The sequence below is a fragment of the Pelmatolapia mariae genome, linkage group LG6 (assembly GCF_036321145.2).
Source record: "Pelmatolapia mariae isolate MD_Pm_ZW linkage group LG6, Pm_UMD_F_2, whole genome shotgun sequence".
Taxonomy (NCBI): Eukaryota; Metazoa; Chordata; class Actinopteri; order Cichliformes; family Cichlidae; genus Pelmatolapia; species Pelmatolapia mariae.
In genome coordinates, this window is record NC_086232.1 from 11,454,001 (window position 1) to 11,477,829 (window position 23,829).

At 40.4% G+C, this 23,829-nt stretch overlaps 1 protein-coding gene across 2 annotated transcripts; it reads right to left on the bottom strand.

The window, feature by feature from the left end:
- Window positions 1-459: 459 nt before the first annotated feature.
- Window positions 460-23,130, bottom strand: LOC134628956 (interleukin-2 receptor subunit beta-like). Of its 2 annotated transcripts, XM_063475805.1 has the most exons (12): window positions 22,568-23,130; window positions 21,193-21,312; window positions 11,316-11,374; window positions 10,247-10,457; window positions 10,030-10,150; window positions 9,831-9,921; window positions 9,377-9,464; window positions 9,147-9,280; window positions 8,798-9,002; window positions 3,557-3,641; window positions 3,372-3,444; window positions 460-2,158 (listed from the first exon to the last, which is right to left on the bottom strand). In XM_063475805.1, the coding sequence occupies exons 4-12, from the start codon at window positions 10,335-10,337 to the stop codon at window positions 1,181-1,183; spliced, it is 1,866 nt and encodes a 621-aa protein (XP_063331875.1). In that variant the 5' UTR covers window positions 10,338-10,457; window positions 11,316-11,374; window positions 21,193-21,312; window positions 22,568-23,130; the 3' UTR covers window positions 460-1,180. The 2 variants fall into 2 exon arrangements, with proteins under 2 accessions (XP_063331875.1, XP_063331876.1); XM_063475806.1 differs by lacking the exons at window positions 10,030-10,150; window positions 11,316-11,374; window positions 21,193-21,312; window positions 22,568-23,130 and having other exon boundaries at window positions 10,247-10,342.
- Window positions 23,131-23,829: the final 699 nt, after the last annotated feature.

Here is a 23,829-nt window from a genome sequence, read left to right on the forward strand (position 1 = left end):
TGCTCTGACAGACAAAGAGCAGTCCCATTTCTGTTTGTAAGTCCAAAGGTTCAAAAAAAGACAGTCAATATTTCCCAAAGCTCGTTTGGCTTCAGCATGTCACTCAGAGTTAGCTGACTTACCTCTATGCACCAACAAAGCAAGAACTGATGGTACACAACCTGATATCACAAATCATCACCAAGCAACAGCAGTGCACCCAGGCAACTACCTGCACAGCTAGGACTGCAGGGAATAAGGCTGAGTTATTCAATTCTCCAGAGTTAGTTTTCCATGCAAACAAGAGTCTACTACACACAGAGGTAGAGTTTCTCACTCCACACTGATTTAAATTTTGCCTCTGCAAATCAATTCATTATCAGGAGCACATTTTTTTTTGAAAATGTTCATGTAAAATCTTTTCTTCGGTTTACATTAAACTTTTAAAATAAAAGGCCCACAAGTTATTTACACTTGTCATTTATTTTACTGTGAAGTTCATCACAGTAAACAACATATTTTACGACTGACATGATGGTCTACAACATACAGGGAAACCAAGATCAGAACAATAATGGAAAATATTAGACTATTTGTCATTGACATACTTCCATTCGATTACAGACGTATACGTATATTTATTTTTTTAAAAAGTAAAATTCTTTTTATAAAACAAATGCAAGCTCTTATATAGGTCAGTTATGCTATTACTGATCTGTTACATCTAGACATTTCATCTTCAAATATCCTGGTTATGGTTAATATGTGATTATAATGATACCCTATAAATGACATTAGTTCACACACTCAGCTATCTGGAGCTTACATTCCTTTACCAACATTTGTTTCAGTACAATAAGCTACATGCCATTTAGATGATCTCACTAAAACCACAATACAAATGCAAACACTTTTATTATTATAACCACATTATTATTAATTTGAGTTTAGTTTCTAATTAGATAATGCATTTCGTTTTTAACAGTAACAGTTATAGTGCAAAGTTCGGATATATGAAAATTTTTTTTGTATAAATATAAAAGATAAAGGAAAATGCATTTATGAATATCACCACCAGCGCTGCTGAACAGTGTGAAGTGGATAAAGTTTTATGTGATGTTACATTTTCCTGAGAACTTATTGGGTGTGATACATGTGCTACATGCTATTTTGTCCTGCTAGTTGAGCCTGCTGTCTGTTCTCAGCCCTCCTCCTGTTTCACTGGCATATATCCATCACCAGAGGGCTCCACCGACCTTCCTGTTGACATCAGAGCAAACCCCTGTGTCATGTGACCTGGCTGGAGGTGCAAAGCTGGACTCAGACGTGGCCCAGGCAAGTTCAAAGGCAGTTGTGGAAAAGAGAGCAGGGAGCATGGTAAAGCACTGGAAGGATGAGGTGGAAACAGGAAGCGTGTAGATTCAGTGGACTTATCAACATCCTCCATGTCCTCATCCTGACTCAGCTGCTCCTCTCCCCCACTGCTAACACCTGAATCCAAGCTGGGAAGCTCCGGGCTGTCAGCCTGCTGTTTCTCCACTCGCTCATAATCAGAACAAACCGGAATAAACTTGCCAAACACACCTCTGCTGCTTCCAAACAGCCTCTGAAAATCTGCCTTTTGTTCATTCCCTCCCTCCTTCTCTTCCTCACCCTCAGGTTCCTCATCATGACTATCAGTCATATTGATGCTATCTGCCTCCATGCTCTCTTCACTGACCTCTTCACAACTGCACATGCCTGAATCTAGACTCTGGAGCCTAAATCGATCATTGTCGAGCCTCTCAGTTTTCTCGTAGTCTGAAATCACCTGCACTGGCTCACTGTTACTGCTGCCTTTGAGCAGCAACATTAACATCTTTTCTTTCTCTCTCGCTTCATCGCTTTCCTGTTCTGCGCTTTTTCCTTCAACCTGAGCACCAACAGGGCCATAAGGCGTGTCAGCCGCACAGGGCTTCAGATTCCCAGCAGTGAGTGAGGAAATAGGAGGAGGGCTACAAAGCTCAGAGTAACTTGGGTTAGTGAAGCTGGAGCTGGTGGAGTCATAGCTGCCTTTGTTCAACACCATCTTCTCATCTGGCTTGTAGGCCACAGCAGCATCCACAGGCGAGGTTAATTCTACAGTGATCATTTCCACTGGTTTCAAGAAGGAGTGAAAGTATTCACTGGGGAACCCACTCTGGAGGAGAGAAAGTCACAGAACAGAAGAGATTAGAAAGATTTGAAATATATAAGATATTCAACCTGCACTTTAATGGAATTAAATAGGTAAGCATCAGGTGTTTGGGGTGCTTCACTCATACTTTACTGAATTTGAATTGCTTGGGTCATAAAGGTCATAAGTCTGTGACTGGATCAGTGAGTCACTTTGTCTGTCTGGTTACACCTCCCACAGAGTTCACATCTATCTGCAATGCTCTGTCTTTTTATGGTACATGTTGTGTTGGTCTGCTTTTTAGGCTACATTAGCTTATTTTGTTTTGCTTTTAGACTCCTTAAACTCTCTGTAGCTACTTTACAGAGTTTTTTTAAATGAATATTTTTAGACATGAAAAATAGACCTTGATGCAGTCTACCTCTGTGGCTTTACAGCGAGCCTTGTTCCCAGCAGGCAACAGGTTAACAGAGAAAATGTTGTGAAGTGACTGTTGTTGTTAAATGGTGCTGCATGAATAAAACTGTACTGAACTGAAATCAAATCATTGTATAATAGACTTTCCCATTAACTTATCCAGCATCTGATTTTAACACTGTGATGAAGTACTCTACTCTTAACCCAGTGGTCTCCAACCCTCGGGGATTGGACCAGTACCGGTCCGGTGAGAGTTGATGCTCGGGTGTGAAATTTATGGTTTTCGGGGTTTTTATCATTAACTCGGTTTCCCCGAGTCTTTTCCTGTTTTGTAGTTGTGTCTTATTTTGAAAGAAATATTTACACATTACCATAGTGACCAGAGAGCATTAAGGGGAGGATGTTTATCTCAATGTTGTTGGCGCATTTCAGGAGGACGCCGCTAATAAAGTTACACAATTACACAGTGAATTTGCGTTTATTATTATATTTCCAAAATACCACAAGGTCATATCATTTAATTTTTTTGTGTTTATCCTTGACATCTTAATGGCCGGTCCCTGAAAATATTGTCTGACATTAATCCGGTCGGTGGCGCAAAAAAAGTTGGGGACTGCTGCCCTAACCTAAAGAAGAGTCACTATTGGACTAAAACTATTGGCTAAAACACACCTTTGAATAATTCAAATTACTGCAAACAAATTCACCACAGTATTTCATAAATGTTATGTTTACTGCCCTGAAGTGGCCACAGTATTATCTAATGCATGTAATAATAACATGTTATAACAGATGAAATATCTGCGGTTAGTACGCTTACCTGGATTTCTCGCAGGAAGGATTTTCCTGGGTCTGGTATGGGTGGACCTTTGATTTTCTTTATTATGTAAACCCTAAAAAATTAAATATAAACCAGAGTTGTCAGAAAATAACTTAAGTAAATCAAAATAGAAGAAATTCTAATAATATTATTTGCTATAGAAACTTGTGTCTGTGTGCACGTACCGGGTGGTTTTGTGAGTGCTTAAGAGCAGGCCTGCCAGCAACACCACCACACCGACTATCGTTACAGGAACAACAAACGTATTACCTGAAAAATACGTGACAGAATAGGTCACAGTGGCTCAGAAACATGAGAAAACTGGGTCATACAGCCAAGTCCATGAGACACAGACAAGTTTGCTTCTGCAGGCCGATACAGTGAATTTGAATAGAAATCAAGATGTGATTTATTATTCAAGAGACTAAGGATGAATTTTGCATGAAGTGTATGGAATACAAAAATACAGACATTTTCACTTATGTCCTTGATTTAATTATTATTACTAATCCTTGAGTGCAAATCCTTTGTATGTGACTGTCTGAAGTCAGAAACCTTCAAAATGCAATTTCTTCCCTTTACTGCAGCCTCCTTCAGTTTCTGTTTGCTTCTGGGTCTTTCTTCTGTTTGTCTTCACTAAGTGAAAGGTACGCCACGTTGGGCTGGGGTCAAGTGACTGATTTGGCCTTTTATGAACATCTCTGTTCCTTTTGTTGCATGTTTTAGGTCATTACAGGGCCATCCTGTGAGTTTGTAATATTTGACTGAATCAGAAAAGTAAGTATTGTTGTTGCTGTAACTCGGGGGTTGGCAACCCTGGGCACGCGTGCCAGCTATGGCACGCGAAGGGTTAACTGATGGCACAACCATAGCTGGACTGGCCATCGGGCATACCGGGCATTTGCCTGGTGGGCTGATGGTGATTTTTCGTTTTTATGGGCCGATAATTTATTTTTATTTTTTGTAATGATATAAACGGTGAAAGGTGGTGGATTGGCCAGATGCTGGGAGATGTGTAAAAAAAGCTCAGTTGTTTGGTGGTGGCTATGGCGGAGCTTCCACAGAGGCCAGTAGGTGGATGAGGGAAAGGGGAGGCAGGAGGAGGAGAGACCGGAGGCGGCCGCCGGTCCGAGTGTCAGGTTAACTGAACTTCAGGTAAGAAGTTATGACCTGCAGTCTATCTGGGTCAGATATAAACCAAGTTTAGTTGTAGTTTATATTCGTTGTGCTGACTTTTTACCATGAGTTACAATAACTCGTACTGCGTACTAGCTAGCATGACGGAGTTTCTATACTGCTGGGTGGGTGCTATGATGTTACTGATAGTGAACATTATTTTATTAGTTAGTAGAGTTGCAACCGTCCTGTAAAAAAACGAAATCGTCCCGCATTCAGCAAAAATATTACACGTTTCGTATTGAGCTGAAAATGGACACAGTTTGTCCCGTACTTCAGCTAGAATGAAAAAGACACAAAGCTGGAGTTATTCTGCGTCTTTGTTGCACAGCTGCCTCTTCTTCTCTCATTCTCTCCCCCTTCCTCTCCTGTTTGTACTTTAATCATGAAACTGATCAATGATCAGCTGATCGGCTTTTCTCTCTTGTTTGTTTATCGCCCACTTTGCGCCAGAAAGATGAAACCAGCAGATGTCGCGCTAAACAACAGCAGCACGTTAAAGCTTGATCAGCTGTTGTTAGAATTTATTTAATATTAATTTCTAGTATCAGCTGATGTTTGCTGGAGCCACAGCTGTAAAGCTGCTGGTCCTGATGTTGGTTTGGATATGTGGTGAGAGGGAAACATGAAGATGAAACCAGGAGATGTCCTTACTGAATCATCAGAGCTGAACAGGTGATGGAGAAACAGGTTTACCTTTTAGGTGACATGAATGAGTTGAAGGGAAGTTATGAACTGTTTCTGAGAGACAAATAACACCAGGATCCTTTTTTTACGTAGCTGTGCAGGGGCGGGTCTAGCAAAGTTTTCCAGGGGGCAGGTAGGGCATTAGCAGGGAAAGGGGGGCACAAAGAAATACTTTTCTTTCTTATTCTCATTTAAAATATCTAGCTTTTATTAAATAATTATCTGAATCTTACAACCAAAGTTTTTATCTGACGTAAAATGTATAGAAATCATACATATACCAACAAGACAGCGTACATCGCTGTCACAACAGCGCTTGTTTTCATTCAAAGGCTTTATGGTTTTTCCTATAATACCTGGTGGGCCGGTCTCTAGTCAAAATGCCCAGGACGATTTTTTGTCCCAGTCCAGCCCTGGGCACGACATGCAGTGATTAATCTGAGAAGGTGCATTAAAAAAATAAATGGCCGGTCCAGCGATGCACATCACAGATTAGCTCGCATAGACACATTAGTTGTGCCACTTCTTAATGATGGTATCTTAGCTAACAACCCCAACTACCAGATTCAACTTGTAATTGGCTAAAAATAACTTAGCCTACCGGTGAGAGGGACTTTGCTAGCTGGCAGTTTTTTCAAGTGATGCTGAAATTTCCACATTCCAACACTTCAAATGCTTCAGGAGCTGTCCGCTCAGTGCAGCATTAGCACCACGGAAATACACGGATACTTGAGACAGAATTCACTATGCGTTTTCGGGACTTTCAGGCGTATGGACCAATGTTTTCTTTTCTGATCAAACCAGAAAGCTTTAATGAGCAGCTGGATTTGTCTTGCATTAACTGGCTGGACACAGAGGACATCGAAATGCAGCTGATTGAACTGAAAAGCTCGACTCTGTGGGGGTCAAAGTTTGCAGAACTACAGACACAGCTGGAATCCACAGCTGTGTGTGTTCATGGAGCTTGCATTTTCACCTGCTTGACATCACTACCTGACAAGTTTAACTGTCTTCAGAACATTGCAGAGGCCTATAGCTGCCAACATCTACGAACAAATATAATTCTATAATGTTTTTCTATATAGTGTGTAACTGTTAATATACAGGGTGGGCCATTTATATGGATACACCGTAATAAAATGGGAATGGTTGGTGATATTAAAGTCCTGTTTGTGGCACATTAGTATATGTGAGTGGGCAAACTCCTCAAGATGGGTGGTGACCATGGTGGCCATTTAGAAGTCGGCCATCTTGGATACAACTTTTGTTTTTTCAATAGGAAGAGGGCCATGTGACACATCAAACTTATTGGTAATGTCACAAGAAAAACAATGGTGTGCTTGGTTTCAACGTAACTTTATTCTTTCATGAGTTATTTACAAGTTTCTCTTTGTTCACAGCCATTGACATGTCGAAGAGGTTAACACGTGAGGAGCGGATTGAAATTGTGTTGATATCTGGTGAACGCAGTAACCGGGTCATTGCAGCAGATTTCAATGCAAGACTCCCTACGAGACCACCCATCTCCCATGGTACAGTTAGTAAACTGCTTGCTAAGTTTTGTGAAACTGGTTCAGTGTTGGATTTGCCAAAATGTGGATGCAAGAAAACTGTCACTAATGAAGAAACATCAGTGGCTGTCCTAGCTTCATTCAGCAAGAGCCCACAGCGTAGTACTTGCCGCATGTCACTGGAGAGTGGCCTTAGTCGAACATCCCTTCGGCGGATATTAGCTACTCACAAATGGCACTCTTACAAACTCCAGCTACTGCAGGATCTCAACGAGGATGACCCAGATCGGCGCACAGAATTTGCAGAATGGGCAAAACAAAAATTGGAACAGGACCCTCAGTTCACGCAAAAGATTTTGTTCAGTGATGAGGCAAACTTTTATGTGAATGGTGAAGTTAACAAACAAAACCACCGCTATTGGTCTGACACTAACCCACATTGGATGGATCCCTCCAAACTGTTGGAACAACAAAAGTGATGGTTTGGTGTGGTATATGGGGTACAACGATAGTGGGTCCATTCTTCATCAATGGAAACCTCAAGGCCACTGGATATTTGAAACTGCTACATGATGATGTGTTTCCCTCTTTATGCACTGAAGCTGGCACGTTCCCTGAGTTTTCCAGCAAGATGGTGCACCACCACATTATGGGTGCCAAGTCCGAGCATTCCTAGATGAACAGTTTCCTAGAAAGTGGATTGGTTGTCGTGGGCCAGTTGAATGGCCCCCAAGGTCTCTCTATCTGACCCCCTTAGACTTTTATCTTTGGGGTCATCTGAAGGCAATTGTATATGGTGTGAAGATACGAGATGTGCAGCACCTGAAACTACAGATACTGGATGCCTGTGCTGGCATTTCTCCTGCAGTGTTGCTATCAGTGTGTGAAGAGTGGGAGAAGAGGGTTGCATTGACAATCCAACACAATGGGCAGCACATTGAACACATTTGTGGTCAGAAACTTGTAAAAAACTCATGAAAGAATAAAGTTACGTTGAAACCAAGCACACCATTGTTTTTCTTGTGACATTACCAATAAGTTTGATGTGTCACATGGCCCTCTTCCTATTGAAAAAACAAAAGTTGTATCCAAGATGGCCGACTTCTACATGGCCACCATGGTCACCACCCATCTTGGGGAGTTTGCCCACTCACATATACTAATGTGCCACAAACAGGACTTTAATATCACCAACCATTCCCATTTTATTATGGTGTATCCACATAAATGGCCCACCCTGTAGAGTGTTATTAAATTTATTGCTAATGCAATTATATGGCACATTTACTTCTGAGGAAATTTTAGATGGCACTCATCATCAGAAAGGTTGCCGACCCCCGCTGTAGCTGCTCTGTAAGCATTCATCAGTAAAAACCAGCTAACCATTTCTATCAGCAGCCATACATGCCAGTGCCATGAAGATGCCAAGTTGTTGATGTGACAACCCTCTAAGTTATGATAAGTCTCTTTTGGGTTTTAGCCCATTCAAGGCTTTGCACTGGCACCTCATATGGACTGCATATTTTATGTTCCCATGAGCAGCTACCAAATGGAAACTAAACACTTTGATCAATTCAAGGAAACAGGCCAGATGTGGACATTGATACTTTTGAATCTGCGAATTAATATAGTTGTAACTGGTTGATATTTTACTGGTAGTATGTGTTATTGTTGTCTGCCATTTTTCTTCTTCTTTGGTGGCTAACTAGTCTCACTCTGTTTGTTGTAGACAGACCACTCCTAGATCAGTCCTATTGACTTTGAATGGAGAGCCAGCCCTCTCTCTCACCTCTCCCTTAGTGGCTGAGTACGAGTTACCACTCATTCACTTTTCCCTTGTATGGTGAAGGTTGTGAGTTATATTACAGCATTGGACATTTTTCACAATGACTTTTTCCCCTCTATGCTGTGTATTACACACCAACACACTTTAAACAATTCCCTGTATACATAATTATTCCATGCTGCAGTAATCATGCTCAGCATGAATGAAATGGAAAGGTTTTGACATTGGTATGTTATGTTAAACAAAACATTTTGAGATAAATGTACCTGATGGTGGTTTTATTTTCCCTACTTGTGACTCCCATGATGCAGTGGGGCTCCAGTCACTCCAGGCTCCCTCGGGTTGAAATTCAACAGAGCGCACACGAACACGTGCCTCGTACCTCTCACCTTGTATCAGCAAATCTGGCTCCAGCTCTGCCTTGCACCCCAGCTTGCACTGAATGCCAAGTTTTCTGTGCACAGCGGGATCCTGACACACAGAAACCAGTATGGGGTTGAGAACGAATCTTGCTTGGATTCACACAGCCACAGGGTTGTCATTTAAACGTGCACTTTCACAATCTCAACTTTACACTTAAACTTGTTCACATTGTGTCACAAAATCTAAACTTACACTCCATGACTGATCCTGCTTCTTCCACTCGACTTCACTTCTGTATGAAGTGATCCTTTCATGTTTGGGGACTTGGGACAACCACGAAACAGAGGTGAAGTTGACTTTTGGCTGAGCAGGAGGATTCACCTTGACTGCAAGATCACACACACAGTTGTTTTAGGTCACCATGAGTAGCTCGCATTGTAAATCACAAAGAGCAAATATATTATACTGTAGAGTACACTCACTATGACATGATGGCTTGAAGGAAGTAATTACACTCTGCTTCATTTGGTTGCAGCTCAGATTAAGGGACAACACATGGGAAGACAGAAACTGGAAAAAAAATGTTTGAAAAATATTCACTGTTAGAAAACATTCAGTAAGAACAATGTAGAAGTTTCTGTTTGGCAAACTTCAAATTTGCTTTAAAGTCAAAATTGGATTCACGAATAATCAATCAGACAATACAGTTGGTATAAACAGAGAAGAAATGAAGCTTCTTTTAGACAGAGGATGCATCAAGGAGAAGGTAAAATAAAAATATTAGCCAATTCATTTTTTTAACTATTTTGAAGGATGCAATGACTGCCCTGGGGCTTTCCGTAGAATATTAGCACTGACCCATAATTCCACTGAAATATAGGACACATGACTGTATCTCAGGGTGTTGAAAACAACTAGATTTTTTCACACACTCACAGTGTATGTTCCTTTAAAGATCAGGGAGCACTTCTTTAGGGCTGGTCTGGAGACATCAACAGGCTTTAGGTCACAGGAAGCGCTGTAAGGACTGAGAAGAACGGTATTAATCTCTTTTTGGTGCACATGATGACAGGTGTGATTTATGTATTCTGAGTATTATGTGTTGAGGATTTCTCTTTGTGATTGAGGTCCTTACAGGCGGCGAGAATTATATTGAGCATGTATCGTGCATGCAGCGTTATCAGACACGTATTTGCTGTTCCACAAACATGTGATGTTTCTATTGTAGTCAGTGTAGCAAGTGAGATCTGTGAGAACTATAACAGGAGAGAGATGGGATGAAAATGAGTAAACATGTCAAACAACAGATCTTAAAATCAGTTAAATATGAATCAAGATGAATAAAGACTAACTCTCTGGCAGGCTGGAACACTCATCACTTCTGCAGAGCAGCAGCAGAGGCAGCAGAATAAACAGGGAAAGGGTTTTCTTATTTCTCTCCATTAAGTCGACAGTTTTCTTTCTTAGAGGCTGCTGGGATGGTGACTCGTGACTGTGACTGCAAGACTTGAAGGACTGTAGTTGCTTTAGGTATTGACTGACTGCTTTCTGATTCTTCTCATCCTGCAAAGGTAAACACAAAATAAAATGTTACCATGTTAGCAACATGATTAGAGACGACACAGTTTTATTTCTCCAAACAGTCACACATCAACCCACATAGAAAAAAAACAGTTGGCTGCAGATAAACAGAATAAACAGAGGACGGAACAACAGACATACAAGTGTTTCAGATCCTGCCTCAGTTTGTAAAACTAAAAACAGTGATGATGTAATCCAGACTCCTACTGTGTATACTAAGGAGCACTTAAACTTACTGTGTTTTAATTTACTTTCATCCATTTTCTTCTACTTATCCAATTTAGCATCGCAGCAGTGAAAGCTAGAGTCTATCACAGCTTGCACAGGTCGAGGGGTAAGGTGCACCCTGGACAAGTCACCGATCTATCAGAGGGCCAATAATTAAACTTTACTATATAACACAAAGTGCTGTTCAGCAGCTGTTATTTTGGTTTGGAGACATCTACATAAAATGAAACTGAATTGAAATCATAATTTAAATGAAGTGTTTCAAAACGTAATGTTTCCATTGGTGTTGAATTTGTGGTCTTTTCTTTCAGACATGAATCTCTACCACAGCCTCGCAAACTGTTGGCTGCTTGGTTTGTGTTCACCTTCATTTGATCTGCTCCACCATGGCAAATCAAATAAAACTGATACATAAATAACGACAACCTGATCTCCTGGATGTTTTGTTACACAAAAGCAATTTGCACTTAATCTTAAACTGAACAAAATTCAGTAAAACATTTTTAATATTGTGCAGTTAGAACTTCAAACAATTCTCTTATAAAAAGAATAATACCTGTACATTAAAGCACACACGCTGTACATTAAAAGACTTCAGTCAGTGACACTTACCTGCTGGCTGAGCTGCAACTGATCTGCTTCCAACTGCTGACTTAATTTCACCTGATATCCTGTCAAAGAGCATCACATGAGGGTGTTACTTTGTTTACGTATCAAATGTAACCAACTAAACTGACAAGACAAAAAAGGGGGGTGAATTCTGTGAGGTCACTGCCAGAACTACTGCCACAAATCTAGATCATCTCTCGATCACAAGCCACAGTGCTCTTCTGACGAACATTTGAATTTCTGAGAGTTTCACTTGAAACCTTGTAACCTTTTTGTTTCATCTAATCCGATTCTTCAACTTATAAACGGTTGTATATAATAGTACCTGCAGTGCACCTGTCTGTATAACTCTGAGCTGATAACTTCAAGCATGCAGTATCAGGTGGAAACTAACTGTTCTGGGTTTTTGCTTGAGTTTTTTCATCTTCCTTGACTTTAGTACAGCCTGTCAATTCCCCCACCCTGTTGTATTTTTCACCACACACACACACACACACACACACACACACACACACACACACACACACACACACACACACACACACACTGCACTATTTATAAGTATTAGCAGTAGCTCCCTTTGCATGTGGCCCACACTGACATTTAAACTCTGTGTTTGTGTGGATTTGTGCTTTTTGTGGTTTTGCAGCCAAGAGCAAGCTGACCCACAAACACCCACATCCTCAACTAATGTGTTCACATTATGCATTAACTGACTTTAAGCATTTTATTTTTGTAAGAACACGTTTCAAACAAACTTTTCTTTTCATAGTGCTCAGTACAAACATATTGAGTTTAAACAGCATAGTACTGAAGTTGGTTTAGATTCTCATTCACATAATAAATATCACGTCACATTAGATATTCCAGCTTTGCCCCAAACATAGAGCCAGACTCATAAAGAAGATCTTCAGATCACATCTTCTATAGAACAAAAACTGTGGATCTTTCTGAGAACTCAAATGTTCCACTAATCTGACAGGTTCACTTCCTGCTAAAAGCTTTTCAAGTTGATATAAAAGGTGTGAAGGGGGAAATTATGCTGATTGATCCTCTTAAAATGAGCTTTCAGAGCTTTCAAAGCTTTCAGTTGTGTGCTGCAACTCACAAAAATGTTTCAAAGCAGGCAGCTGTTTATGGTTTCTGGTACAGGTGGTCCAAATGCATGAAGGAAATAGCACTTCCTTCCTGATCTACTGTTATAAATATCAGTTTAAATGCAAACTGGGAGGCTCTGCAGTGAGCACTCATGGGTGCTCAAGGTGACAATGTGGCATTCAGTACTTTAACAAGATAAAAGCTCTGAAACTGTACAGAATAAAAAAAAACAAGAGATAAAAAATAGAAGTGACCCAATCAAGCCAAGATACATTTCATGAAGGAAGAAACTTATTGTTGTACATTATGTTGTGAGTCTGCTTATATTTGCTTTGTTATCTTGTCTGTGCACATGCAAATGTTCTGACCACATAAACCTACCTGACAGCATTAATGCACTGCTGCTCCTCAGTGTTGGTATAGAAGCTGAACTTTTACTCTGCCAAATCTACCCAATGCCTGAAACACGTCACATAGTGTATGATGTGAAGCAGCTCTCTCTTTATTCCTCTACTGAAATCCTCTGCATTTAAACCTTTCAGACAGATTCCAGTTTTTTCATAGAACTTAAACACAAAAAGTTCATCATGGGGTTTCACGAGGTTCTGTGCTAACACTCATCTTTATTTATGCTTCAACAATATCACTAAAGTATTGCATGCATTTTCATTGTTGTGATGTCAGAACTCAGCTATATTTATCTTTGAGGCCAGACAAAATGTTCATTTAGTCCAATTTAAGAGTGTCTTAAAGTCATAATTGTCTAAATGATTCAGACAATACTGAACTTCTTGAATCGACACTATGTAAAGACAATAGGTCTATATGAATCTAGATTCATATAGCTCTAAATTTAGTATAACCTCTGCCTCAAGTACTCTAATTGTGATAACCCCCGGACAATCTTATTTATTTTTAATTCCAACATATCCTCAGAGCAAGTCTTTGGCACTGCCTTCTTTCAGCTAGATGTCCCATGATGCACTTTACGTTCCTTCCACTCTCCTTTCTTTCTCCTCCCATGCATTTCTGTGATCCTATTGCAGATCATTGTGTGGCTTCTCTTTCCTGTAGTCTGGCTTCTTCCTCACTCTCTACCTGTTTGTAAGTGTCTCCAGCTCCAGAAACTTGTTTCTGATTACTGTCGCACCAACCTTCCCACTGTTTGTTGTTTGTGGTTTCTGACTGCTTGTCTTTTCATTCTTTAGTCTACATCAGCTGATCGATGCAGATGAGTTGGCCAGGTAAGTGTGTGACCTGTAAAGTGCCTGCAGATTACTAATAACATGGTGCATTAAATATAAATGCAAGAAAACCACAGCTGAAGCAAATTTCATTAGCCCAGTGGTGTCATGATGATAGACCATGACATTTTTAAAAAAAAAATGTATCTTTGTGTTCTAACTCGTTCTTGTGAAGCATATGTTCTCTTTATATCATCTTTTGACTTTTGGACTTCCCCTAACGCATTACAAGAAAAAAGTGAGAAAGATGACACTCTCTTATCGCTTTCTTTTTGCCTCACTGAGTCAGAAGCAAGATAACCACAAATACACACTAAAGGCTCAAACCACATCCTAACCCTCTTCTCTTCACAGAAAACAATTTTCTTTCCACTGATAAAAAAAAACAAAACGTCATTCACTACCCAGAAAGTCTGCTTTCCATTCCTTCCTTTCTTATTAGGTGTTTTTTCTTTACATGAGTGGTTGATAGGCATCTGAGGCCACAGCTTCAAACAGGTGGTAAAGGATCTAGAGAGAGTTAGTGAATCAGTAAGTGCAGATGATTAGTAAGGAGGAAATGGCTGATCATATTGTTAAAGACAATCCTGGACAATGAGAGGATGTCTGAGGTAATTTTCAAGTATGACAGTGTTGTCTAAAGCTGTAGCAACTACAGAAGGATAAAGCTGAGGAGCCATACCATGAAGTTATGGGAAAGAGCTTATCAGTGAGGAGCAGTGTGGCCTCCTGCTGAAAAACTGCACTACAGATGTCAGACAGAGGACTGCAAGTCAGTAGAAGCAAAACAGAATACATGCATGTGAATGAGAGAGAGACATATGCAAGGAGTGGAGATAGTGAAGGTGGATGAGTTTAAATATTTGGGATCAGGCAGGGTGGAGACAAGTGTCAGGAAGGATTTGTGACAGACGTATAGCTAGAGTGAAAGGCTTGGTAGTGAGAGCTATGTATGGTTTATGTGTGTATGTATGTTTGGAGATGGTAGCACTAACAGGTAGCAGAGGTGAAGATCTTAAGGTTTCACTGTGAGTGACCAGAATAATGAGACTAGACATGAGAACATCAGAGGGACAGCTCAGGTTGAACAGTTTGAAAACAAAGTTAGAGAGGTAAGGCTGAGATGGTTTGGACATGTGCAGAGGAGGGATATTTGAGAGTGGATGTTAAAGATGGAGCTGCCAGGCAGAAAAACAAGAAGACAGGAAGAAAAGATTCCTAACATCCAGACAGTCTGGATGCTTGGGGCAGGGTGAAATAGAGGCCAATGATCCACTGTAATGATTTCTAAACCAAGCAGCTGAAAGAAGGAGAAGGCGACTCTAGGAGAAACCAAGATGGACTTGTACCAGAAGGATGACGAGACAAATGTATGCAGAAGGGAAGATAGAGCTCATGAGCTCAGGGCCACTGTGAAGATGCCACTGCTGATAGATAAAGCAAGGACAAATACTGAAGTGTACAGGTTTATACTCTCAGCTCAGAATCAGCCAAATGCTGCAGAATTGGCTGGCCAGCACTTCATAATGCAAATAGATAATGGATGCAAAAGCATAACAACCCAAGAGTTTCTCAAATAAAAACAGGATATTCTCCAAGGACTGCATACAGCATGCTTTTAAGTTACTGAAGACAAAACTGAAGGCAAAGAGACCCACAAACAGTAAAGGCCTAGCAGAGCATCTCAGTGGAGGACACACAGCATTGGGTGATGTATGGAAATGTATTTAATACCAGATAATAAACAAATACAAAACTTTTGCTTTGAATTTTGAAATAAAGCTGAAAGTCTGCACTCCAATCACATATTGATTGTGTGATTTAAAATCCTTTCTGGTGATGTGCAGAGGTGAAATTACAATCAATACTTTTGATAATAATGAGCTGTAATTCATTATTATCAAGTTGTCTTAACAACTTCCTAAAACACCAACAGTGAAGGAGAGAGGATATTTTTCCCATATTGGTTCTTTTATTGCCTCCCTGTTAAATCTAGAATATAATTTAAAATTATTCTCCTCACATACAAAGTCATTAATAATCAGGCCCCAGCTTATCTTAAAGAAATCTGTTTCATCCCAATAGAGCAGTTTGCTCTTAGACTGCCTGCCTATTAAACTAAAATATAATAAAATAAAAATAAGTGATATTAATAACCTACCAGTCCGGGTGTGTTCAGTGTTCTGTCATTTCCATGTCTGTAAGATAATTCAGGCTTTACCTTTGCCCTATATAACACTTCTTTATATCTTTCATATCTAGTGTGACGTTTGAAAGAGAGTTCAAAGAAAAGAAAAGAAGAAGCTACGCACTGTGGGTTTTTTTTACTGACGGCAGTAACTTAGTGATATGGTTGGTCACATGTTTTGACATTTCATATCTGAGAATGAAACAGCCACTATGAGTATGCAAGTTTTTCAATTCCCTTTGTACTCTTTATCAAGTTACTTAACATGTCAGCCACCAACGGCAGGTACAACAGCACCTTGTAGACTTGTTAAAGTGAAACTCTTTATTTGTTAAAAATGTTTCATGGTTACTATGACTGTGAAATAAGTGAAGTGAAAGTATTATGATTTCAAAACTAGTGCTTAAACACTTAAAACAGCCACACAAACCTTAATTTCATGTCTTTGTTTTTTCTGGACTTTTCAAACTTAAATAATAAGTTCTGTTTTATTAAGGCTATTTTTAAAGAGTCCTTGGGAAATATGTCTTCTTGCTGGGAGAAGCTTGAGATCTCTTACCTCTGTATAGTACAGGGTTTATTACTAATTTCTACTAAAAATTACTATTGGATTAGATACTTATTTGCAACAGTGTCAGTACCAACACACCTGCTGACACACAACTTTACACAGCAGTGCTACAGACAGGCAGACATCGCCTCCCCTCACTAATAGCTGAAGTACAGGATGTTTACACTGAACAACACTTTGGGAGGAGTGATGCAACAACTACTTTTACAAGTGTTAACCTGGCTGGCACATACGTTACTGTCAGTTGCGTTATTATTAGCAACTAGCAGGGGCGATCGTGGCTCGAGAGTTGGCAGTTCGTCTCGTCATCAGAAGGTTGCCGGTTCGAGCCCCGGCTCCGACAGTCTACTATAGTGAATTCGATACAGTCACCAGCTGCTAGGGACGAATGTGTAATCCCCACAGGGCTGGACTGGTAATCTGTCATACCATCATTTTCCTAGTGGGGTGACGGGTCAATTGAAGGGCCCTACAAGTTCTAATTCTTGTTAACAGAACTGAATGTTGCAGTTGCTTTTCACACTGCTGATGACGGCTGTGTGCTGTTTTCTTTGTACCAGTTGCCAGAATAAAGAGGGAGCCCAGAGTACGGGCAAGTCCAGCGTCACAGTGCCGTCCTTTCTACATGGGCATATCACACCACATGCACCATAGACTCACAGAACAGCAACAGCTACACTTGCTTCTGCGTTTGTTGCTGTGAATGAGGGATAATGAAAGAACCTGGCATCTTGGTGCAAGAAGGGATGAGATGAGGTTGGGTGGGTTCCTCCGGAAAATTCAGTTTCCAGTAGCACAGCACCGACAGAAGTTGCATGTTACAGAGTTGGAACACCAAATAAAAGGGAATGAGAGTAACGGTATGAGCATAAATATACCATATATACACATATATAAATACAGAATATATAATAGGGATAAATAGGAATACCAGTGGATTGCACATTTGAGTGAGTCTATTGTAAATTGATTATTGCACAGTCGAATATAAAAAAATATTACAAATATTGCACAGTAAAAAAAAAGCACTACAGCTCAGTTGTTCCCGCCCTCCTTTGTCCCCCTGTTTCCCCTCCCTCTCCCCTCCAACAAGGAGTTAAAGAGTTTGATGGTGTGTGAGACAAAGGAGTTTCTTGACTTTGGGAGAAGCACCCTGTCACTGAATAGGCTCCTCTGGTTATTTATGGCCATGTGCAGAGGATGCCCAGCAGTTTCTTTAATGTCCTCTGTGTCAGACGTGACGTCCTTCAGCCTGACGTACTGTGGTCTATCAGTGAGGTAGTTGGAGATCCAAGCAACCAGGCAGGGGTCCACCTGCATCCTGTTCAGTTTCTCCTGGAGCAGAGAAGGCCAGATTGTAGTAAAGGCACTGGAAAAGTTAAGAAACAGGATCCTGACTGTGCCTTTTCCCTTGTCCAGATGTGGGTGGGCTCTGTGTAGGAGGTACAGGATGCCATCCTCCACTCTGACATCCGCCTTGTAGGCGAACTGTAGTGGATCCTGGGAATGTTGTACCTGTGGTTGGAGGAGGTTGAGGAAGAGCCGCTCAAGAGTCTTCATAAGATGTGACGTCAGTGCCACCGGTCGGAAGTCATTCAGCTCTCATTGGGCCGGTTCTTTTTGGAGACCGGGATGATGCAGGAGGTCTTCCAGAGGGCAGGTACTCTGGAAGACCTGCTGAGGCTGAGGCTGAAGATTTGTTGTAGCGGCTCCCCGAGTTCAGCAGCACAAGCCTTCAGCATCCTAGACTGGATTTAGCGGATATAAGACGACTGGATGGATCGACATAATAGATCGTATGTCAGGTGGTGAAAAAACTGCTAGGAAGTTTCCCGGGATGGCCATCGGCATTCGGTCTCTTGGAAGTGCTGCCGTGACGTTCAGTGTGTTTCTTGGATTGCCGGAGGAAAACACCAAATGCAGAGCTAAGTATTTCTTCGTCTAATGCGTTGACAGACGAAAGGGTTATTGTAAACGACTGGAAAGGTGAGTAAAATTATGTTACTCCTGAGTGATAAGCTGTGTTAAGGTATTCGCCAAGAACGGACCCTGTTTGCACGTAAACGAGAATGAACAGCTTGAAATGGGGGAACATATATAAAAAAGAACCGGAAGGAGCATGTTCGGAGGCGTGGTCCCACTCCTGAAATTCCGATACTTTATCTCCAATTTACAGCGCTGTGTAGGAATTTTGACTTTAAAAACAGAGGGCTTAAATACACAGAGGGAGCAATCAGTGAATGAGAGACAGAAGGGAACCACAGCTGGGGCAAATCAGGGCTAACAAGACAGGGAAAGCAAAACCTCATACCATAACCTGAGACACAGACTTCAAAGTACAACAGGAAACATAACACAGAGATGCAGACTTGACAAGGGGATACAGCAGACAGGGGAGACAGAGAAACAAAGGAACACAGACAGAAAGCAGAACACTAAAAAAAAAACCCAAAATACTAGAAATAATAAATAAAGGCAAAATAAAAGTACAATAATAATCAAAACCCAAAACTCTGGGTCGACGACCCAGGTTTCCTAACAAAAATAGTTTATGCTGTTAAGTGCCAGGAGGATTGCCATGATTTATACATCAGGTAAAAAAAAAAAAAGGGGGCAGCGAGTCGTTCTTGAAACTGGACCGACCTCTCTCAGCCATATGATATATGATTACATGCTCATCCAACCGAGCTAAACCTGCACCCGACTGCGTTAAATCACCAAAATTGGAGAATGCATGGAGAGGGGATTGCCTAACATATTAAACGGGAAATGATGTGTATTTTATTTATTTCATCAAAGTAACTGTATTCTGATTACGACCTATTTAAACAGTACCTGTAACAGAATACAGTGGGGGTGTCCAAATTCATGGGCTGCATCCTCCTTAGGCCGCATTTGTAGGCAGATTACGTCACAGCGACATGACAAAGGCTGTCCAAAGTCGCAGACTCTTCCGAATGCAGCCGACAAATGTGTCCTCCTTTTCCCCAGATTTGAAGGATGGGTCGGGTGTATCCTTCGTGGCCCACCATATCCCAGAATTCATAGCACGGCCCAGCCAATTCCAGTTTCCAACAATGGCGGCAGCTACTTAGTTTTAATATAGAGCTGGGCGATAGAACGATAACGATATGTATTGCGAAATAACTTTTTCTCGATAGAAAAGTTAAACTATTGCGATAGGCCGCATCTCTCTTGTCCTCTTAAAAAAAAAAAGAACAGCGAATCCAAATTAAGTAGCGCAGAGCCGAACCAATCACAATCAAGTCTGACAAAAAACAGAGTAGCACGCACTGTAAATTGTGCCGAAAGCAAGTCTGGAAATACAATAAACCGGTGCATGCTCAATCTCTGACTGAAAGCGCTAATTCGTCATTCGGCTTTTGTCAGACTAAAGTAACTGTTAAAACAGTTTGAAAAGCTAAACTATACAACAAGGAGAGATTGAGAATTTCCTTTTAGATCTCAGTTTATTTGATATTGACAAAAGTTAGTCAATTTTGTCTGTTCTTCTGTAAAATAAACTAAGATTTACTTTTAGAATTAATATTTTGTTTCTAAGTGGAATTGACAATTTAGTAGTCTGTTTTGTTTGTTCTATTTTGAAACTTAAACGCTTTAGCGGCTGCCTTTTGTGTAGTTTGCAATATTTGCCTTTATTTATCTGAAAAAGTCTCATGTTCCTTAAGTATCTACCCTGTTGAACTTATTATGGGAAATAAATATTTAAATCAAAACAAGCTGCTGATTATTTCACATTTTACTTGTGAGCAACAGCACATTTAAATCTTACAAATATAGTTATTTGACTTATATCGTGATATATATCGTTATCGCCTGAAATGAAAAAAACATATTGTGATATGAAAAAATCTTATATCGCCCAGCTCTATTTTAATATTACTCTTATTACTCTTTCTGGGTCACAAAAGAAACTTTTAACATATTTTCAGGCGAGAATGTAGCTGTGTGAACTTCAAATATGTGCTCGGTTTATAAAGACTTTCACATATTTGCAAAAGTGCTCTGACGTTTTCGGGAATTTGTCTGTTAACCACCAGCTCGATAGCTAGCCGGGGCAAGAATAGCGAACTCCCGGCACATTGTTTTCAAACCCCTCAAGGTCTTTCGCTACTCAGGTTAAACATGATATATAAGTCAATTGGATAACTTAAAAATGTTATTGTTTGGCTTTTTTCAGTGTTTTATTTGTTCATGATTAATCGGTTTGGCTGACATTAAAGTGATAGTTTTTACACAGTTGAATCAACGTCAAACAGAAAACTGATTAAACAGAAATGTGAGATGGTTTGAGAATTTAGGCCAATGTCCTGTTATGTTTTACATAGCAAGAAACAAATGGTTGAGTTTATTAAACTCCACCGAGACAGCTGGTAATGCAAAACTGAAGGCTAGACCATCCAGTTTCACAACAGCCCACTTCCGGTCTACCCGCCCTTCGGAGAATCCGGCCCACGTAGACCGCGAAGGCCGGGTCCTCAAGAGGATGCAGCCTATGAATTTGGACACCCCCAGTTACTCATATTTTGTATTTTAAATGCGTAACACCGGTATTTGTATTCCGTTACTCCCCAACACTGTCTGTCTGCATGGTTTCGGCTCCCACATATAACGAGCCATTAATAATTGAGATTATCTCATGGGCCAGATATAATTGTATAAAACACACCTGGTTTTGACCCCGTTTCTACCCAATAAGCCATTACACAGGCCCACTGTATGTTTCACATATGTCTCAGTTTATCTATGTGCCATTACCTAGAGGGTCAGAGAGTATCTCCTCTTCCTTGAAACTTGTTTCACTCTGTCTTCATTGCTGCGCTCTGGACACTTGTTGCTCACCCCATCGTGTGAATGTTCTCAGTTAGGTGCTTTTGACTAGAATTCATAGGATAGACACACAGGATTAATACATTATTGACTGTATAAACAGTAGAGGGCATAACACATATGTCCTCAAAATCTTTCATAAATTGCCTCCCTCACTGCTAAAAGCTCTAACTTTCAGGAATGAAGAATTATATTCTGGTGCAGTTCTGGACCCATGAACAGTGATGGCTAGCTTTCCTCGCTGTCTCTTGTGCAGCGCTGCACTGATCCCTTCATCAGAGCTATCACAATGCAAACAAAAAGAGTTATTCAAAGTCATGAGTTTTTTGATGTGTTTTCAATATTTCCTTTAACTAAGAGAGAGTCAGGTCACATTTTATCTTGAATGACTGAATTGGTCACAGCCTCTATGACTTCAAATGCACGGTTTGCTTCACTCAGAGTCCTACAGGCCTGTTTTCCTACTCTGACCACAGATCTTGAAATCTTACTGTCACTTCTTGAATCCTGTTTGCTGCTGTAGGAAACACATCTTGCAGCGCTGTCAGCCGACTTGACGATGTTCTGTCCACCCTTTCCTGTAGAGCTCCACTACTTCTCTGGAGATGTATCTTTCAGCTAAACACATTTTTTGTCAACTTCACTCTTGACAGTGCTACTACCTATTGTTGGATCCACAGTTTAACATTTTCCTAAAATAATGCATTGAAGCATCCTGTACTTTATCATTAGTAAAATTTTCCATGGATTCTGTGAATAGTTTGATTAATCATCGGGGTGCAGTGACAATTCCACCTGCAGATTTTGGCTTCAACACACCTCTTTCAGTTGGTGTCAATGGAAAATCCACAATCTTTCAGATTTTTCCATTGTACTACCCCCCCTCCCCGTGCGCTCCCGTGTATCTTCATCAAAGTTAAGGCATCTCCGTTTTGGTGATGTTGCCCACGACATTAATCACCTCAGAAATGCCGAGAACATTTCACTTAGACTCAAAGGCACTTTGAGTTGTGTATAACTTAGAAATAACTTATTTTATTTACTCTTTGGCGCAACAAACACACAAACACGAGCGTAAGAGTTCAGTGCGGCTGCACTCTGCAGGCTGTCCGTGCGCTAAAGCACTCTGGTTAACGAACTATCCATTCACACTGCCATTGACACATCTGGTAATATAGAAGCCGACAGGTGCTTAGGCTTTTTATGTTCTCGTTAACAGTTCGCTAGTTGGAGCATTTTGACACGACAGGTTCCTGTACACAATTTAAACCGCAACACTCAGAGGTTATAACGCTGTATTTACCTTCATCCGGTGGCTTGAAAGTAGTGACGGTGAAAATCGCGAGGCTTCAAAATGACACGTCAGAAACCAGCTGATGATGTCACCGTATTTACGTCCTCTTTTGGGAATAAAATATTTAATCTCACTTGCTCATTGTTCAACAATCATGTTATTAAAAAATAACTTCACAGAGGAAAAGACAAACTTTATGTAGGCTACATTAGATCCTTTGACAGTGGTCACTATTCAACATCAAAAACAGGGGCGGTGTGACGTCTGACTTCTTGCAAACCCGAATTTTAAAGTCAAGTATGTTTGTTGAAAGGGTTCGTATACATTTCACATTTTCTTCTCCAAGAAAAAATGAAATCTTTCACCACTTCTTCTCAAACAGACGTCAGAGCGACGGAACCACGTACCGACATGACTGCCGCAAAAAACAGCGGCAGCAGTGACGCTGGTCAATCTTCTGATTCCTAAGATTCATCCACGGTTCATCCACGTTTAAAAACTGGCTTGATGACGCATCATATGTGCCAGTGTCAGCGTGGAGCCCTGTCCCTTTGCCCCCACATCCCTGGACAAACGACAGGGACGAGGAAGAGGCGGGTCTCCCGACATCGATGCATCAGAGTGGGATTGGCCACCCTTTCAAAACCCAGAGAAAACACAGGAACAACTTTGTGTTAAAAATGCTGACTATGTATATTTATTTTAAAAAAGTAAAATTCTTTAAAAAAACAAAAAACAAATGCAATCTCTTATATAGATCAGTAATGTTAAGAAGTAAACTTTATGTTAGCTGCCGTTCAAATGTAAGTTAGAAATGTTAATATTTATTTGACACGGGACAGATGATGGCGACAGACACAGCTCTGTTATTATTCTGCTGTTGTCCTCGGGGCTGTCACAATATCAAATTTTTCACAAGACATATCTATACCAGTCTATATCTAGACATTTCATCTTCAAATATCCTGGTTATGGTTAATATGTGATTATCATGATACCCTCTAAATGACATCAGTTCACACACTATACAGATAACACAACTATCTCAGCTATCTGGAGCTTACATTCCTTTACCAACATTTGTTTCAGTACAATAAGCTACATGCCATTTAGATGATCTCACTAAAAACACAATATAAACGCAAACAGTTTTATTCATATAACCACATTATTATTAATTTCGGTTTACTTTTTCATTAGATAATGCATTTCTTTTTTAATAGTAGAAACTTTGATAACTATGAAAATACAAGAAAATACATTTAACGTTG

Coding starts and splice junctions, on each gene's coding strand:
- LOC134628956 (XM_063475805.1), bottom strand. CDS start 10,337: ATGGAGAGAAATAAGAAAACCCTTTCCCTGTTTATTCTGCTGCCTCTG. Junction 9,922..10,029: donor CAATATAATTCTCGCCGCCT/GTAAGGACCTCA, acceptor CGTTCTTCTCAG/TCCTTACAGCGCTTCCTGTG. Junction 3,445..3,556: donor AGCACTCACAAAACCACCCG/GTACGTGCACAC, acceptor TTAATTTTTTAG/GGTTTACATAATAAAGAAAA.